The sequence below is a fragment of the Hydra vulgaris genome, chromosome 01 (genome assembly GCF_038396675.1).
Source record: "Hydra vulgaris chromosome 01, alternate assembly HydraT2T_AEP".
Classification (NCBI taxonomy): domain Eukaryota; kingdom Metazoa; phylum Cnidaria; class Hydrozoa; order Anthoathecata; family Hydridae; genus Hydra; species Hydra vulgaris.
The window spans coordinates 43124668-43145773 of record NC_088920.1 but is presented as its reverse complement, the minus strand read 5'-3'; the positions used below and the strand labels follow the sequence as shown (position 1 = coordinate 43145773).

Sequence of the window (21106 nt, the reverse complement as noted above, 5' to 3'; positions counted from 1 at the left end):
AAAATTGCCAAAACTGTCAATCAATAAAAATGAACTAAATCGAGTAAATACAAGGTTTTTGAAATTAATATTTGATGAGAACCTATCTTGGAAAAAACATATTGGTATCATTGGAGCAAAAATGTCTTCTGCTTTAAGTGTATTGTATAAATCAAGGGCCTTTCTTGATTATAAATCTCGCAAAATGCTTTACTTCAGTCTTGTTCATTGCCATCTCTCCTACGCTAATGTTATTTGGGCTAACACACACAAAACTAAATTAATAAAATTACAGAGCCTTCAAAACCACGCATGTAAAGCAGTTAACTATATAAAGAGATTAGAAAACCCTTCCCTGTAATGAAATACATGAATGTCCTAAATATATCAAAACTTAATTCGCTTTAAATATTAATATTTATCTATAATTATAAGAATAACTTGCTGCCAAAAGCATTTTCTTATATTTTTACATCGGCGTTTTCACAAAAATACAATCTTCGGTCAAATACCAACCATAGCTATCACTTGAGCAGAGTAAAATCGCAAGTGCCAAAATTCTCAATTATTAGACAAAGCCCGTCATTATGAAATCAGTTAAAATAACAATATAAAAAATTTGAAAAGCACTTTCAAACCACAAATGAAATTGCATCTCCTTAATTTCTGACATATATGAAAGTATTTTTGTATATATGTGTGTGTGTTTATGTGTATATGTATTTGATGTTTATGTGTATGATGTGTATATATATATGATGTGTATATATTATATGATGTATATTTGGATATGTGTGTTTATGTGTGTATATATATATATATATATATATATATATATATATATATATATATATATATATATATATATATATACTAGCATGAGTTACCCGGCGTTGCCCGGGCCAATATTTAAACTGGCTTACCTGATATCTGTACACAAAAATGGTCCCAAAAAATGGTCCCCTCTGATCCCGGGGTCAGGGGGCCCATTTTTGGGCCCCCTTGACCCCGGGGGTTGGGGTACGGGGTCAAAACCCAGCTAAGAACCTTCTCCTCCTCGAGGACTACCCCCATGCCAAATTTCATCGAGATCGGTCGGGCGGTTTGGATTTCTATACAGAACAAACAAACAAACACACACACACATTGCCCTTTATATATATAGAAGAGAAGACAAACAAACAAACACACACAAACACACATTGCCCTTTATATATATAGCTGGAGTTACCCGGCGTTGCCCGGGCCAATATTTAAACTGGCTTACCTGATATCTGTACACAAAAATGGGCCCAAAAATGGGCCTAAAAAATCGGCCCAAAAAATGGTCCCCCCTGACCCCAGGGTCAGGGGGACCCATTTTTGGGCCCCCTTGACCCCGGGGATCGGGGTACGGGGTCAAAACCCAGCTAAGAACCTTCTCCCCCTCGAGGACTACCCCCATGCCAAATTTCATCGAGATCGGTCCGGCGGTTTGGATTTCTATAGAGAACAAACAAACAAACAAACACACACACACACATTGCCCTTTATATATATAGAAGATATATATATATATATATATATATATATATATATATATATATATATATATATATATATATATATATATATATATATATATATATATATATATATATATATATGTATATGAGTATGTATGCATATATGAGTTTTTATTCTTCACATAGTACTTTTCAGAAAAAATATTTTATTAAATAATTTACCATAGCCATGTGGGCTTGTAAAGGTGCTTTATGAAAAGATTGTGGTGACACCAGTCACACGTATCTTCTTTGAGCCCCTGTCTGTTTTATATATATTCTTCGTGTAACGTAAAAGTTTCATTGTAATTTTATTATTTTATTTTTATATGAACAGCGAAATATATTTAAAAAACAAAACAAAAAAACTTATATACTTTTTAAATACAAATTTTATTATTATCCGAGTTAAACGGTTTTTCGCGTTATTATTGACGCGAAAAAGCATTCAACTTGGATAATTATAAATGTACAAAAATATAAAAATCCAAAAATATCCCAACATCGGCGGGACAAAAAGGAAAAGAATTTTTTTCAAACAATTTTACGAATTTTATTTGCGGATCTGGGGATATTTTTGTTATAGTAAAGTTATGCTGATTCAGCAAACGAACATCAAAACACATGCACATTTGTTGTAACTATTTACATTAAGAAGAAAAGAGTCTATAATATTTTTTTTTCCTTTTTAAGTTAATGAAAATTTTTACATACCTATCCCAGTTATTAAATATGACTAGGGTTAAAATATTACAAAAATTGTTGTAAAGTATATTAATTAGCATTTTAAATCGCAAATGTTACCTTGGCAATACTAACATAAATATATAAAACAATTTAATATTTTTATATTGTATTTATCTTTATCGATGATATTATATTATATATATAACACACACACACACACACACACACACACACACACACACACACACACACACACACACACACACACACACACACACACACACACACACACACACACACACACACACACACACACAAAGCAATGAAAATTGTTTTTTTTTATCTAATATAAGTAATTATTTTAAACAATTGTGTGAAGAAAAAAAAAAGGCATGACATTATATTGTTTAATCCATAATTAAATATTTTTAATTTAAAACAGTTCATCTTAATTTTTTTCCTTACAATCTTGCAGTTCTTTCTCCAATTTAAACCGAAGTTTTTTTATTGGGTTTAAATCAAGAGGCTGGTTTAAACCCAATAAAAAAAGTGAGCTAGCCAATATAAAAAATATGTTTATATTATTAGTATATATATATATATATATATATATATATATATATATATATATATATATATATATATATATATATATATATATATATATATATATATATATGTATATATATATATATACATATATATATATATATATATATATATATATATATATATATATATATATATAATTATAGTTCAAATTTTCTGTTATTTTTATAGATTTGATTTTAGGCATTTATTTGCTTTAAAACTACTTTCTTATAGACACTAATAATATGGCAGGTACAGTATTTGAGCCATTTGTTGAAGGTTGGGATTTTGTTGAGACACTTGGAGAAGGTGCTTATGGAGAGTATGCTTTAATTTGTGTTGTTTTTATATTTTTAAATTTAGTCTATTAGATATTTTTAAGATAACTGTGACAGTATTTTAATTTCAATCATTTGTTGAAGATTAAGGTTGTAATGAAAATCTTGGAAAGGGTGCATTAATATACTTATGTAGGTGCAAACATACTTGTATAATGTTGGTATCCAAAACATAGTGCTCTTTAATTTAAATATCTTGTTTTATATTTTATATATATATATTAAGCTGAGAGGCTGAATAAGTGCATAAGTGCGAATTGGCACAAGTTCAAACTGACATCAATGTGCCACATAAATTTGCAAACATTGGCATTAGTGTAAAATGCCAATTTGCACTTATGTTAATATTTGCAATTTTATTCGGTGCACTTATGCCAATTTGCAATTATGCCAGTTTACACTTATGCCAGTTTTTGTAACTCCTTCGCACTTATGACAGTTCACACTTATGCCAATTCGCACTTATGTCAATGTTTTCCAATTTATTTGGCGCACTTATGCCAATGTTTTTATGTTTGTTCTGTGCACTTATGCCAGTTCGCACCTATGCCAGTTTTTGTAACTGCTTTGCACTTATGCCAATTTGCACTTATACCAATGTTTGTAAGTTGTTCGGCGCACTTATGCCAATTTGCACTTATGTTGATTCGTACTTATTCCAGTTTTTGCAACTGATTCCCACCTATGACAGTTCCCACTTATGCCAATGTTTGCAAATTCTTTTAATGCACTTATGTTAGTTTGCACTTATGCCAGTTCGCACTTGTGCCAGTTTTTGAAAAAGCTCCACACTTTTTTTTGCCAGTTTGCACTTATGCAAGTTTGCACTTACGCCAGTTTCCACTTACGCTATTTGAACTTATGCCAGTTTGCACTTATGAAATTTGCCCTTATTCAGTTGTCCCAATTAAGACTCATCAGATAAGATTTTCTAAAGAACATTGAACACTCTATTTTGTACAGACAGCATTGAGCACTCAATTTGTGACAATAAGGTCAGTGCTGACATCAGTGTCTGAGGTCAGCACTGACTTCAATGTCTGAGTTCAATTACTGACCTCAGACACTGAGGTCAGCAATTTTTCGCTAACTTTTAAAACTTGATTTTTTCTATTTCAAATAAAATAAAAACATGTTTTAATAATAATATAAAAAGAACCAATGGAATGTCTTATTAAATTTCTTAATAAAAGTTCAAAATAAAAAACAGCAAAACAAGCATTTTAGTTAAATTCTAAATATGAAGCTTTTATTTAAATACTAAACAGCTAAAAAATGAAATTATTATTTGTACGCACATACAAATAATGACTTTCAATTAGTTAATAAACAAAAAAGATTATTTCACTTCAAATTCAATGAAAATCACAAAAAAGTGCAAATGTTTAACATATTGTTTTAAAAAGATGTTTAATGTGCTGTTTAGAAGCAAGTAACAGCTGCATCATGTTGGATCACGTTGGAATCATCAGCTGCATCATGTTGAAATAGTTTTATTTGGTTATATGTTAAAATGATAACTGTCTAAATTATCTAGTTTAAATAAAAAAAGTTCAAGTAAAATATTGCAATTAATATATTTTACTATTTTGTTTAAAAGTATTCTAAGTCAATAACCCCCTGTAAATCAATACCCCCTGTATAACTACTGTATAACTATAACAAAAAGTTTTTAAATTATTTAATGATGAACGCCTGAATTCATCAAGAACTCATTAAAAAAATTTGTTACTGAAAAATATCAAAGTTAGTGAGACAAAGTTTGGATTTCTATTAAGTAGGATAAATATCTTCCAATTTGAATCCTTAAGAAAAATCCTTTCAATTTAAATACTTAAGTAGAAGTCTTATTATATGTACTAATGATTGCAATTGATCTCTAGTTCGATCTATAAATGATCTATGGTATGACCTACAACTCATAGAAAATTTTTTTTTACTTTACAGTATCATTTTAATACTCACATTGCATTTTTACAAAAACATTATTTTTATAAAAATCCAATGTGATAAAATTAGAACTAAAAAATTTTTTACAAATAAGTTTTTATTAAACAAAGCTTACATATCAATAAAAGCATTTTCAAACACATAAGATGATTTTAATTACACAAAATCCATTTGTTGGATTTTTATTTACACAAAATCCAGATTAATTGCAGATATTTCTAAAAAATATATTCCAAATATTTTCCAGATATTTATGCAAAATATTTTTTTCAGGATTTTTAAAATATGACCTTGATGATCAGTGTTGTATTAACAGACTCTTCCCCAATGTATCTCTAAGAGTTAGCTCTTCTGTAGGATTAATATTCTTACTTCCACTTAGATATTGTGAAAATCTTGATTCCATTTTTTCTATTTTAAGTCTAGTAATTTTAAAAGAACTTTTGTTTCCTGTTTACATCAATACTAAAAATCAACAAAATACTTTCATACTTTGTATTCATGTACGACATACATGAATACACAGTAGAAATGTATGTTAGTCTGAATAAATAAAAATATATGTGCAAATAAAGAAGTATTTAAAAATGTGACATTCTATTCATTCTAGAGTATGTACGAAAGAGTACGTTAGTACGGTACATTACATACATAGTACGTAATTACACTATATAATACACATAGACTTAAAAAATACTGTAATATACACAATAAGTATTCAAAGAGGTTTTGAAATTAACAAGAAAGTTTTAACTGCAAAAATAAAATATCAATTAAATTTTGGAATTTGTAGAATTTTTAATAATCTGTAAAGGTATTTTTAAAAACAAAAAAAGTATTTTCAGAGCTTTTCTATTTTTAAATATAACTTTGATTTGTTTATGCCAAAAATTATTTTTTTTTAAACACAAAGAGCATTAATTTGGACTTTGATTTAAATTGGAAAAATTATCAATTTTAAACTTTTAAATCGATCGCCTTAAAATGAAAAAAACTATGTAGTTTGAACTATTCTTTTATTATTTTATCATTCGTTAAGATTTTGATATATATATTGTCATTAAACTAAGTCGCATCCTTTTACTGTGACTGTTCCTAAGTGCTCAAAAAACTCTTATTTGTCTAATTTTTGTCCTTGAACTTCAAAGAACTGATGTTTTTGAAATTTGCTCCCTTTATCTTGTTTTCCTGATAAATATAATTTGCAATCTTTCAAGTTGTCTGTTAATTGTTATCTTGCTTTATAAACTTCATCTTTTATATATATATATATATATATATATATATATATATATATATATATATATATATATATATATATATATATATATATATATATATATATATATAAATATATATATATATATATTTATATATATTTATATATATATATATATATATATATATATATATATATATATATATATATATATATATATATATATATATATGTATATATATATAAAGAGAGAGAGAGAGGAGAGAGAGGTAGATATAAATATATAATGGAAATGCTAAAGTTTTGATTTTTCAATCAAGGGTTCGACTTGCAATAAATAGAAAGACACAAGAAGCTGTTGCAGTGAAAATAGTTAATGCTGATAAATTAGCTGGAAACAAGGACTGTCTTAAGAAAGAGGTATAGTATTTAAAGATAATAATAAACAAAAAATCATAAAACAAATTATATTTACAATTAATTCTTAAATATAAAATATAAATTTAAAACACAAGGATGAAACAATAATAACACCCAAATATGTACAATTTAAACCTTTAGCTTGTACAGATGTGGCTTAAAAATCTCAAGATACTAAAATTAGAAAGATTTTATTTTCATAAGCTAACTTGGTAAAGGCTAAAAGTTTATATATTCCTAAATAAAGGTTTTCCCACACTTTATGATTTTGTTTCAATGTTTAAGCTCTACTGGTGATAGATAATTAACTAATAGTAGAAAGTTATATTTTCTTGAGACAAAGCAAAGGTGTTCTGTAGAACAGAGATGTCAAATAGGTATGGCAGAAAAAAAATTCAGGATTGCAACTCATAATCTTTTTGAGACCAAAATTTCTACTAGAAGTTTAACCCTCTGCTGTTTTTGGAGTTTACCCATCTACTTCTTGATATTCCTTTTTTTTTTGTTTTTGTTTTTTTTCTTCCATTTTTCATGTACATTGTAAAATACATGTAAAATGAATTTTTATTATAGGTTTGTATTCATAAAATGCTGCAGCATTCTCATATTATAAAGTTTTATGGTCAACGCACAGAAAAAGATAGAGTATATTTGTTCCTTGAATATGCAGCAGGTGGTGAGCTGTTCGATAGAATAGGTATTTTAGCATTTTAAGGCTTTATAGACAATATTTAAAATAATGCAAAAATCTTTATGATAAATATGTTTATTAGAACCGGATGTTGGAATGCCCATTCCACAAGCATGTAGATATTTCAAGCAGCTTATAAATGGACTAGTAGGATATTAGATATTTATGAAGCTATTTTAAATTATGGTGCATAATTGGTTCTTGTATAAATGATTAAATATATTATTTCTTTAAAGTGGTTTTTTTTTTAAACTCAGACCATTTTGTTCAATCTTTTTTTTTCATATAATTTAGGAGTATATTCATTCCAAAGGAGTAACTCATCGTGATATCAAGCCTGAAAATATTCTCTTGGATGTGGATGGTATGGGTTTTTTGTTGTGTGATTCAAGTTGGCACAGCTCTCAGGTGCTGTTATTACACTGACATTCTATGATTTCCTTTTTAAGAATAAAATTAAAATTTGAAATAGTAAAGATTTGATATTTTAAAACAATGTATAATAATTTTTTTTTTCTAATTTGTATTAGGCAATTTAAAAATTACAGATTTTGGTTTATCTACTGTTTTCCGTTACAAAGATGTTGAGCGCCTTTTAGAAAGGTGTTGTGGGACACCGCCCTATGTTGCACCTGAAGTAATATAGTTCTTGACAATTTTATTAAATCAATGTCGTATTCAAAATTTAATTGCTATAATATTATATTATAAATAAAATTTGTTGCAATATTGAATATAAATTTATAATTGCAATTGTTGTATAAATATATATATACATATATATATATATATACATATATATATATATATATATATATATATATATATATATATATATATATATATATATATATATATATATATATATATATATATATATATATATAATTTATACAAAAAGGTGTTACAGAAAAAGGAGTATAAAGCTGAACCTGCAGATATTTGGTCATGTGGTATTGTCCTTACAGCTATGCTTGCCGGAGGTTAATAATTTTATATAGAGTTGACAGACATTTTTAAAAGTAAAAAAATCCAAAGGTTATTGATAATATATCAGGTTTTTTTTTTAAGAATTGCCATGGGATGAACCAATAGAAAGTTGTAAAGAATATCTGGACTGGTCACACTCAAAGCTAATTCACACACCATGGAACAAATTAAATACTACTTCTATTGGTTAATTTTCACTTTGTTATTAAATTAATTTTTAGTGAATCACTATTTTACTAAATTTGATAAAAAAAAAAAAAATTTACTCACTAAAAAACAAATGATTGTCATAACTTTGTTTAACTGAATTTTTTATCAGTTAAAAAAATTAGTGGTTGATTTTTAAATTTAAATTATTTGTTACATTAAGAAAAAGAATGTAACATTTTGAATTTAAATATAATAAGAAATAAAAATAATATTTTTATCAAGAAAAAAAATAATATCATAGAAAAAAAGCATTTCTTACTTATAGGTTTTTTAAAGAAACTACTGCATCCTGTTCCATCAAAAAGATACACTATAGCTGAAATTAAAAAAGATAAATGGTTTAATGGGTATGTTTCCTTTTCTATCTTTTTTTTTTTAAGTTTAGTGTCCATAGTTTCACACATGTTTGACAATGTACACATTTAGACAAGTCAGTACAATGTACACAAGTTAATAAGGCTGTTTTTTTATTTAAATATTGCATTGCAAAAGAGTTTGAGCAATTAATTATAAAAAATGCTCTGCCATATATTGCAGGAAAGCCATATATTGCAGGGGATTGAATCAATTTATCAATCAAAAACTTTTAATCTTTTAGTGGCACTAATTGCTTGAGCTAGTGGAGTAGCTCATGCAATTATTGCATGTTTAAATCAAGCGTTGAGCAATATAGTTGTATAATATTTCACTCACAATATATGATGTGGGTGAGTTGATGTGTAACAGAACTCCATTATCTACTGTGCAAATGGTATTTTAGCACATTTTTATGTGAAAGAGTGTGTAATTATATGTGTGAAACCTTTATCTTTGTAAAAAAGGGGAAAATTTTTAATATATAATGCCTTTATCCACTTATGTCTACAATTAAAGTATAATGCTAATACTATCCAATCTTTGCTAACATGTAAACATTGAGAAAAGACATTGTCTGCTAGAAGTTAAAGTTAATAAAATTTGATGCAGTTAAAGTAGGATTTTTCAGAGAAATATCTAAAGAATTTGTTCAATATGCAGGTCTCCAATCAACTGTAATTTTGCATGGTTGATATGAAATTTTATCTAAAGATGTAAGTTTTGGATTATCAATGCTTTAAAGTAAGACTAAGTAGATTAAAGTAAAATAATGTAATATATATATGATAATATATGATAATAGGGAGTATTATGTATTATAATGTAGGATTAAATCCTTATTCTATGTTTTATAGTTTCTGCATATAATGTTAGATTACATCCTCTTTCTATGCTGTATGGTTTCTGCAAATACCATTGTATTGTAATCGTCAAACGCGAATCCATTAAATTTTTAGAAATTACAAAAGTATTTACTAAATTGAAAAAAACCAATATTCGTTTTTATGATCTCAAAATTTGTTTCCTAATGAACTGTATTTAACTCAACTATATCAAGATGGATTTATAAAAAATAAAATCAATATTTTTTGCAAATACTCACATATGTTGAACATCTGTATTCTTTAAAGCAAAGAACCTATGTAAGAATTATATCAACTGTTAAGTACTAGAGTTTAAGCTGAAATTTGGGCACCCAATTTGGCATACTTGTTTCAAAATCCGATTGGATTTGTCACTAAAGATATTTCAGTTTTTTTTTTTTTTATTACACTTTTTTTTTGTTGTTTCATTCAAATTAATAAAAAATAAAGAAGGGTTTCCTCGCAGTTTTATCCATTATCAGAAAATTTAATATATATTTTTAATATCGAAGTTTAATAACAAAGAAATTAATATGCAGCTAAAATTAAAGTTTATGTAAACTTTATCTTTAAAACTATATATATACCAGAAAATTTCTCATAATATTCAAGTAGTTCTAAATATAATTCTTATTTATACATTGTTTATATTCATTTTATTTTTATACATTGTTTATATCTATTTATTTTGTAGTTGGCATGGTAACATATTTTGGTTATTTAGAAATTATGGATCATTGAAAACTAAAAGTCCACTTAATGGTCTCACAAACTTTGAAACTTCATCGCTTAAAAAGCATTGCTCAAGTGATCGATCTGTTTCACCATCAGTAAATAGTAAGTTAGTAAGGTATGTTTTGTTGTCTTATTTCTGCCTTATTAGAAATATATATTTTTTAATCATATATCAAATATATAAAGCTGTCATAATACATATGCCATAATGTTTTATATTGATAAACTAAAATCTAATTTTATGCTAGCAACTACTCGTCCTCTCAACCGATCCCATCGTGCACTTCTTCAGATTATGAACTTCAGGAGATTAGGGAAGAACAACAAGGCATTTGGTATTCTCAACCAGTTAATATTGAGGATATGTTACTTAGTCAAATATCTCTAACACCTGGTTCTTCACAGGTACTTTAAATATGGCATTTAGTCTTACAAGGCTAATTTTTCTAAGACTTCTAAATATCTTGAGTAAATATTTTATTATTTTATAAAATTTAGAACCCAATGGCACATCTTGCAAAGCGCATGACTCGTTTTAATCTTTCCTTAACTTTGGATGAATCTGTTAAGAAATTATCGTCAACTCTCAAGGAACTTTCTTTTCAATATAAAATTGTATCGCTTAATCAAGTAGGTTTATAAATTATTTAAATTTAGGAAATAATATAATGGTGTTATAAAAAATGCTAAAGGTTGGTACATAAAAGTTGGTGTACATGCATATTTAATTGGCTTAATAGACTTTTGTATTAAGTAAGTAGTTTTTGTATGCACATATTTAAATATGCTAATGCTCAAGGACCAAATTAAGAAATAAAACAGATTTTAAATATTGTGTAATAATTAGGAATATTAATCAAGAAAAATGTTAGTTTTTTTTTTTTAATGTAAATTTTATAATGGTTTGTAAAAACCTTTAGAGCGCTAACATTTATTGCTTTGAAGTGGCAATACGGTTGATTCACACAACATCTTACAACACAGGGCCATGCAAAATATTAAAAAAGCATTTGAAAAACTTTGAAAAAGCAAATAATATAACCAAACTAGAGCACAAAAGAAAGAATAATTTATCAAGACCCTATATTAACATTGGTGAAGACAGCCATCTTGATAACTTTGGTGAAAACAGCAATCTTAAAGTTATCTACATTAAACTCTTTTTTTAAAAGTTTAATAACTGTAGAAAAATTGTTCTGGCATAAGATCCTCAAACTTGTAATTTTTGCATTGCAACTGCAAGTTTCTCCAGAGCTCTTTTGAATGTTTTTGAATATTTTGTTCCATTTCTTCAGCAACTTCTTTCCACTCTAGAAGATGCATTTTAAAAATGCATCTTCTAGATTTAATGTTAGGTTTGTTAACAGGAAGCTATATATTAATTAAGTTTGTTGACGAATCAACTGCATCATTAATTGTATTAATCATTAATCAACTCATTAATTTGCTATCTATAGTTACTTAAATCTTTTCTGCCATCAAAAAAATATTTTCCAATAATGTTTTTCAGCTGTACCTTGCATTTCTTTTATTATCTCAGTCTTGGCTTGTTGCTGTATTGTACTTAACCAAAATATCTCAATTTTCTTTTAAAAGACTCTGGAAGTTGAAAATGTTGAGAATGTTGAAAAATATTGATGCTGCTGCTCTTTTAGGTACTCCTTTAAGCTGCTTTAGAAACTCTGGTGATATCCAAGTATTTCTCAAACTTTATTATTTTCTTTTTTGTTACATCTGTCCAACTGTGTCCCGTATTTTTGTTACAACATATTGCCCAGTATTTTTGTTACAACGTATTTTTTTTACAATTATTGTTCGGTATTGCTTGACATTCTTCTTATAAAAGTGGTTCAATTTTAAAATACAAAGGTTTTGACAATAACAATTAATAACAATAAATAAAAGATTGTGATATTAACAATTTAAAATTGTTAATATCACAATCTTTTGTTAAAAGTATTGTGATATTTTACCACATACCTGTTTTCACATTATTTGTTGCAAGTATTTTTAAATTTGATTCTTTTTTTTTTCTTCTAAATATTCCACCAATTAATTCCGGCCTATTTGTTATTTTTGTTGCCAGTTTAATTTCTTTGAGCTTGTAGTAGTTTTTTTTCCGATATCTTATCATCTTTTGGACATATTTGGATTTTAAATAACACCTTTTACAACTGCATTTGTTGTAGCAGAGTTTTACAATTATATTAGCTTTTAAAAGTTAAGCCTTATCATGATTGTTTTTTTGCTTGTTTTTTTGTCTTAGTTCTCAAATTTTTAATGTCTTTTGCAACGTTCTATTCAATCAGCTTTATCAACAGTATAATAATGTCTTTTGCAACGTTCAATTCAATCAACTTTATCAACAGTATATTAATGTCTTTTGCAACGTTCTATTCAATCAACTTTATCAACAGTATAATAATGTCTTTTGCAACATTCTATTCAATCAACTTTATCAACAGTATATTAATTTTTTTTGCTTCGTTCTTTTCAATCACTAGCTTTATCAACAGTATATTTTAATGACGCTTAACAACACGTAATCAATTCTCCAAAAGTTTCTAGAACTTTCAAGAAACTTCAGAGTTTTCTAGAATATTTTCAAACTGTCCAAAAAAAGTCATGCAAATATAAATGCACAGGTGACTTGAACCAACATTTTTTGTGTTATTGGTGAATGAAGGAATAACAAATCGTATTTGAATGGCAACTATTTAATTTTAATGGCATCAAGAGGTTGTTTGCTTCAAGTTGATATGATTTGCCGCAAGTGAAATCACTTTATAAAAATAAGGTCAAAAAAATATTCTATGGAGTTAGGAGAAAAAATGTGTGAAATATACAAGCCATACTTCAGCATGCCTGTTGGGGATCAGAACAAATTCTGAGCACTGTATTTCAAATGCCAATAGAAGAACTCTTGAAGTTAAATTATTGCTTCTTGCTTAGATATAGTTTATTTTGTAAAATTTCAATGATTTCGATGGCAAAAAAATTTTCATATTAAGAAGTTGCAAGTGACAAAACTTCCATATATATTGGTGTATGTATTGATTCCACATATATTGGTGTACCATAAAATAGGTGTACTATAAGATTGTTTTAATATGTGGCTTTTTGAGTGCTTTTTCTACTCTCTTGTCTATTCAATATTCAATTATTTTTCCTTACTAGTCAAAATGAACCATTTTTTTTTTGTTCAGTCTCAATAAAAACAAGTTTTCTTTGTGCTGTGGTCAGCAAAGTTTCTGCTCAATGTTTTGATGTGTCATTTTTCCACATTAGGTGTTACCAATATAACATTTTGAATCCAAGGACAAACATTGTGTTTAAAACTTGAGATTATAGAAGAGGTAATTTTTTTACAACTGGATGATGTTCCTGGCATTAACCTGTTTTGTAGATCAGAGCTATTTTTATTATGGTACTTCCTCTAGAAAGATTTCCATCCAACCATTCACCCTACCATTACCATTCAAAAGTTTTTGAGCTTTTACATACAATTAAATAAAGGTTTTTATATGAGAGTTTTGCATATAAAAACATTTGCTTTGCACATTTGCTTTGCACATTTGCTTTGTACATTTCCTCTGCACATTTGTTACACTTAAAACTTCAAGCTTTACAAGCTACCACATCTATTAAGCGCTATTGCTTACAAATTATTCATTTTGACTTAACACTTTAATTCATAGGAGCCTCATCCATAATCTATTTTTACAAATTTTTTCACAGATGTTTTAAATTGGTTTAGTGGAGAAAAAAATGTCCATTTAAATTAAAGTAATGTATTTAGGGATTTTTTTTTAATCTGAGAAAATTTATTGAATTCTTACATTTATTATACTCCATAAAAAAACTTGAAAACATATATTATTAGCTACACACAAATATAATTTGCATTTGGAATACTAATATTATGTTTTTCTTATTGCACTCCTCATATTTCTTGTATATCAACATTGTTGTTGTTACAACGTTGTTGTTGTTACAATGTTTGTTGTTGTTACAACGTTGTTGTTGTTGTTATAAAATTGTTGTTGTTGTTACAACGTTGTTGTTGTTACAATATTGTTGTTGTTGTTACAACATTGTTGTTGTTAAAACATTGTTGTTGTTGTTGTTACAACATTGTTGTTGTTGTTACAACATTGTTGTTGTTGTTACAACATTGTTGTTGTTGTTACAACATTGTTGTTATTGTTACAATATTGTTGTTGTTGTTATAAAGTTGTTGTTACAACATTGTTGTTACTATCATAAATAACACAGTAAAATAGAAGCAAAAAAAAATTTTTTAAACGTTGGTGAAATGCTATCTATTTTAAAATATGATTGTATTATGCATAATCAATTATTTCTTTAATGATAATAATAATAATAAAAATTTAACTAAATTTCCCTTCAAATATCACTATTAACACATGACACCAACACAAACAACAAAGACAAACTTACGTCTTGTTATGATCACTTCAAAAAGCCTTTTTGTAAAAAAGAATTTGTTGGTAACAAGATTACACCTATATTTTTAAATAAGCTACATATACTGCTCTAGACACTTTACCTTTTTTATAAAAATGGTCTGCTTAAGCTCAGAACTAAATTTAAAAATTTCCATTTAAAGGGGCACTATGTATTAAAGGTTTAACTTCATTATGGCGCTTGCCACATGGCTTTTTATCAGTATTTTCTATTGTTCTAATCTTAACATTAAAACTAATATAGGTGTTAAATAAATTAGATTCTCATATAACACATTATAAATACCCTAAATTTGACCAAAACTTACTTTTCTTTCATAAAAATGAACTAAAATTTTAAGTATTTATTTGAATTTACCTCAGTATACAAAAAGGGGCTTATGTCACCCTATCTTATATCTAATAATTTTTGCACATATTTAGATTCGAATTACAAGCCACGACAGAAGAAAACATACCCTAACTTACTTAACAAACCTCATAGAAATTAATCAGCGTCCACTACTTGTTGATTTTAGGTTATCCAAGGTTTGTTATTATTTCTTTTTTGATATTTAACTTTTAAATTTTTTTTCTTTTTCTTATTAACTAATTGATAAATTCAAATTGTAAAAGTCAAGTAATGAACAGTTATAAACAATGAAAGTAAATGGGTTTTAATTTCAAGATTTTAAAGTATTTTGCTACAAAATTTGTTAGAAAAGTTTCTTAGCTGTTTTTGATTGTTTGAAAGTTATGCGACTAAAGTAAAAATCAATCAATCAAAAATTAAAAATAACGTTGAAGTTCTTTAAAAATTATTTATAAGAAATAATGTCAGAGTTGAAGTTCTTTAAAAATCAATCATGTAAAATAACGTCAGAATTAAAGTTCTTTAAAAATCAACCATCTAGAATAACATCAGAGTTGAAGTTCCTTAAAGTTGAAAAAAAATGCATAAAGATAATCTATAGAATAATTTGTTACATTTCTAACATTTCTTGACTTTTCTTAAATATCAAGTTCTTTCTGTTTGAATAAAAATCATTGACAACCAATTTAAAAGTGTTAGAGCTTTTCTAGTTTCTTTCATTTATCAGAAGGTTTGATATTTTATTTGAGTAGTAACAGTTGCAATTGATTTTATGTAAACATTATTTCAACAGATGCTTTGTGATAGCAGATGTTATTAGAGCAATAAATTCTTATGAGTTTTTTTCCAATTTTTGAAACCATTAATAGCAAATATTATGGTGTACCTGTTTTTTTTTGTTGAGATTTACATGACATGGTAAGCTTTAATTTAGTGGTTTAGACACATTAAGTAAATGCTTTCTTGTACAACTTAATAAATCTAGTTGCATTTTTTCTCTCAGTTACCAAAATACTGCTGACTTCTCTGCACTGACTAATCCGCATTTGATGTTGACACTGGATCTAGATCACAACCTTCAATGGTACATGCGATACTGTTTGCTTACTTTCATGTGAGTAACAAAGCAGTCACTTTATTACTTTAAAGTAAAAGCTGTATAGATCTTAATAACAAGTTATCTTTTGCACATTTCACATCTTTTTTTTATAACTCTCACACACATACTAAAATAACTTAATAAGATCTAATCTTGAGATAACTGTCGACAAATGGTTGCTGGTTTGCTAGTTGATAATTTTGAACATGTCATTAATTTTGGTTGCAGTTTTGGTTTTGCTGTAGTTCTTGCTGGTACTTGCAGACTGTTCTTCTGAATCTTCAGACTCTTGATATTCTCCCTAAGACACGGGTTCGGAAGTTGACGTTGTTGTTGCCGCTACTGTAGTTGAAGTAATGGCTTCTTGGACATTTTTTTTCTTTTGGATGGATAGATAGTTTTTGAGCTAGCAGCCTTTCCAGTTGTATACCCGAACTGTCCTTTGAATCTGAAGATGATACAATCTTATGTCCTTACTGCAGAGCTATTCGCCATATTTTTTTATCATGTCAAAAACCTCATTCAATGGATCGTCTTTTCTTTGTTTTACACATTTATCGTACGTCTTCAGCTCTTAAACCTGTTTTCCCTGTACGGCTTGAATTAATAAATGTGGATAATTTAATTTCTTTTGGCATAAACTTGTTACTTCTTTCTCAAAGGAACAGATAGAGACTAACAATTTCGATTTTGAGTAGTATTGTGCTGTTATCTTCCAGTGATTGTTCTTCTAGTGAAACAGTTTTTCTATTCCTTTATGACTCATAAAATCGTACGAGATTCTTTTTACAGATCATCTTGTTTCTTTCAGTAGTGGAAACACTTTTCTTATAGGACATGATTGAAGATAATACTTGAATATATTTCTGAAAGGCACTAATAATAAATGTGCTGTTGAACTTCTATATTATTTGACTGCCATCTGGCGAATGCAGATTCATATCGTACACCCAGATCAAGGGTGCCACAAGTCAAAAAGTGTCAAACTGAGAAAATCAGGGTTGAAGTTTTAAGTTTTTAATATTTTTTCCAACTAAGAAAGCCATTTGTATCTGTCATTTTGTAAGCATTCGTTTTAGACTTGTGGTATTTTGTCACCATGTACAACACATAACATACTATCAAATGACATTCATAACTCAATATCCATAATTTTTGACTTGTGGCACCCTTGATCTGGGTGTACAATATATATTGGATATGTATTGGACAAAACATTTGCAACCAACATCGAACAATCCTAAAAAGTGTTCCTAATTTTACATGTCTTAAAAGCGAACTATACTACCACAGCAAACAGTTCAGGAGTCTGGAGTCATAGCATGCCATGACATAAGCAATCAGCTGACAGGTGGCAGCACACAGGCAGAATTTCGTTGACAAGTGCCATTTTGCAGCGGACAAAACAAGTGCAACTTTTTTGGTTTGTTTCATTTTCTTAAGTCTGGTCCGTGTCAATGTCACGGAAGTTTTTTAACAATTAAAGGAAGTATCCAGAAGTTTCCAGAAGTTTCCAGAAGCATGCAGAAGCTTCCAGAAGTTTCCAGAAGAAGCATCTGGAAGCATCAAGTAGCATCCAGAAATATCCAGAAACATTCAGACGCATCCAGAAGCTTTCAGAAGCATCGAAAAGAAGCTAGAATCTTCCAGAACAGGTTCACCCAGGTTCATTTTACTTTATAAGAGACATGTAAATTTACATGTAATTCAGTCAGTATATGGAAGTCAATCAGTCAGTATTATCAAGACAGTTTATCGAAGTGAGTTTTATCAAAGTGTTTTATCGAAGAACATCAATACAAGAAGTGAAATACAACAAGTGTTTCATTACATCAATACAGTCCACATCCAACCAAGACGTTGTGTTCCACAGAGCATTATTGTATCATCACAAGGTAAATGTAACACGGTAAGCCTTAAGAGGCGTGATTATTTATTTTTATTATTTTTATGACTTCAAGTGCAAAAATGGCTCCCGACAGTCTTGGATTGGAACTAAGAAAGAAAGTTATTGGCGATTACGTAAGTGGAATGTCACAAAAAGTATTTGTGATAAACATCGCGTGAAAAAAAGGACCGTATCAAGACTATGTTCTGATACCGAACAATCAGACGACGTGCTGTTGAAGCCGGATTGTTTTCTCGACGCCCTGCAAAGAAACCGCTGATTTCACTAAAAAACCAGAAAAAAAAACTCCTGTTTGCTACATCTCATATTGACTGGAATGTGCATAAATGGCGAACTGTCCTGTTCAGTGATGAATCGAAGTTCAACATCATTGGGAGCGATGGCATTTGCTGTGTATGTCGACTGGCCGGAAAATGCCTCGATTTACGTTACTGCCATAAGACCGTGAAGCATGGTGGAGGCAATGTAATGGTCTGGGGGTGTTTTTCTGCTAACGGTCTAGGTCCAATACATCGAAAAGATGGAATAATGGACCATTTCATGTATAAAAATATCCTGAAAGATGTTAAGTTACCTCATGCTGAATGGAATATGCCAATAGAATGGGTTTTTCAGCAAGACAACGATCCGAAACACACTGCAAAAGTAGTCAAGCAGTGGTTTCAAGACAACCACCTATCGGTAATGGATTGGCTGCTCCGGATCTCAACCCTATCGAGAACCTGTGGGAGATCGTCAACCGCAGAATTAATCGTGAAGGTGTTTGTAATAAGAATCAACTGTTTGAACAAATCCAAAAGGCCTGGGCAGCGATTCCATAAAGTTTCATTAATCACCTGATCGAATCTATGCGTCGAAGATGCAAGGCTGTGATCGACAACAAAGGATTCGCCACGAAATATTGATAGCGAAATACAGCTTGGTTAACATTTTGTCGAGTTGCACTTGTTTTGTCCAGAAGGAAATCAACTTTTTTTAATACTTTTGATTAACTTATTAATTTTCGTGTACAAATAATGAACTTTGTGATGAATAAAACTTGAAGAACTTTGTCTCTAAACAGTTACATAGTTATTTCTCTAAATTGAAAAAATGCAGCACTTTTATATAAAGAAACTTAATTAGCATTATTTAGTTGCACTCGTTTTGTCCGATACTGTAATTGTTAATGTTGTTTAATCAGGCAGCTTAAGTTGTCTAAATCTAGCTAATTTCCATTAACTTCTAGAAAACTCCAGAAAACTCTAGAAAGTTTCAGAGATTTCTAAAAACATCCAGAACAGTCCAGAAAATTCTAAAAAGTTCTATAAGGTTTAAAAAAATTCTAGGCTTTAGAAAGTCATAAGGCTACCTGCAAATGCTATTTATATATCATTTTTAAAATTTCGTGTTGTGGGTGACCTTTTTTCGTGTTGTGGGTGACCTTTTTTCAAAAATAATCAGAATAAAACCCATTTTTATTACTTTTGAGCAAAAGTTCATCGATTTATGACAGGAAATTAATTATTTTACAAAAAGTTAATAAAAAAATATACTCTAATGTATGTATATATATAGTTAGTTATTTTTTTTTGTTAGGGTGATGGTTTGGAATTCAAAAGACAATTCAAAACCATTAAAGGATTGCTCTGTCAATACGTTGTTTAGATGTATGACTTTTTGCAGAGGTTTTGAAAATACTTAGCTGTAGATTACTAAGATGAGCTAAGTTATCTTAGAAAATAGTTCCGTTGGATCTGAAACGGAAATCTGTTGTAAATAGAGCTTTGTTTAATAAATTGTCTGGTGCCCCTTGGATGCTTTTTCATAGAAAAATGAACAAACAGTAGGTTTTGACCCTAAATCTAAGCATTTCTTTATTATAATGCAAAATATTCGGCTATTAAATTATTAAGTTGGAAAAAATGCTAACTTTATTAGTGTATTATAACACTTTTGTTATGTAAAAATTTTTGAAGTGAAATTTGTATAAAACGTTGTCATGATTTTGATTAAAACAAAAAAAGTTTGTAAAACTGTGTTCTTAATTTTGAAATATATTTACTGTTTAAATAATTTAATGTAAAGTTTTTGATTTATCTTTTTACATATTTATCTCCGGCAGGCTTGCAAAACCGTTTGTTTTGGTCTGGGTCGGAAAAAAATTCACGGCTCTGGATCTCAAAAAAAATTAAAAAGTTTTGTTGTAGTGCGCAAAAGGAGGCAGAGACAGGCTGTAAAAAAAACTATGACGCCACCAGCCTTCTCTTTAAAAGTTTGAGATCGCTATATAGATATTTAAACTTATAATTATATAATAATACTCTCAAAGAGCAAATCGCTGAATTTTTAGCTTATGGTTTGTTTGGCGTAGGGCCACTTAACGTAATTTATAAATTCACTGATAGCAGTTGGCGTGACAAACGTAAAAAAAAATTATTTCCTGTATAAATCTATAACGCTTTGAGTTTGAGTTATATAATGGATAATGGAGTTATAATCGGGGTTCGGATATTAATCTGTTGTATCTCATTGCTTAGCTATGGATAATTTATGATATGATGTGGATGGTGAGAACGAAAGGAAGTTCATGGAGTCGGTGGATTTAAATTATAGTGTGCTATGTATTGACCATAATGAATGTAAATTTGATAGTTTAATAAAGGGTGTTTATATTTGTAATGACTTAATAGAGATTTTCTATGG

The 21106-nt window shown here is 28.4% G+C and overlaps 1 protein-coding gene across 1 annotated transcript; it reads left to right on the top strand.

The window, feature by feature from the left end:
- The first annotated feature begins 2988 nt into the window (after positions 1-2988).
- On the top strand, positions 2989-20476 carry LOC100206960 (serine/threonine-protein kinase Chk1). The gene is made up of 14 exons (XM_065788253.1): positions 2989-3123; positions 6629-6728; positions 7302-7425; positions 7502-7566; positions 7714-7783; positions 7950-8056; positions 8321-8402; positions 8491-8595; positions 8885-8966; positions 10564-10689; positions 10823-10979; positions 11073-11204; positions 15485-15589; positions 20000-20476. Exons 1-14 carry the CDS (start codon positions 3047-3049, stop codon positions 20066-20068), a joined length of 1401 nt encoding a protein of 466 aa, XP_065644325.1. The 5' UTR covers positions 2989-3046; the 3' UTR covers positions 20069-20476.
- Positions 20477-21106: the final 630 nt, after the last annotated feature.

Coding starts and splice junctions, on each gene's coding strand:
- LOC100206960 (XM_065788253.1), top strand. CDS start 3,047: ATGGCAGGTACAGTATTTGAGCCATTTGTTGAAGGTTGGGATTTTGTT. Junction 3,124..6,628: donor GGAGAAGGTGCTTATGGAGA/GTATGCTTTAAT, acceptor TTTTCAATCAAG/GGTTCGACTTGCAATAAATA. Junction 7,784..7,949: donor TATTCTCTTGGATGTGGATG/GTATGGGTTTTT, acceptor AATTTGTATTAG/GCAATTTAAAAATTACAGAT.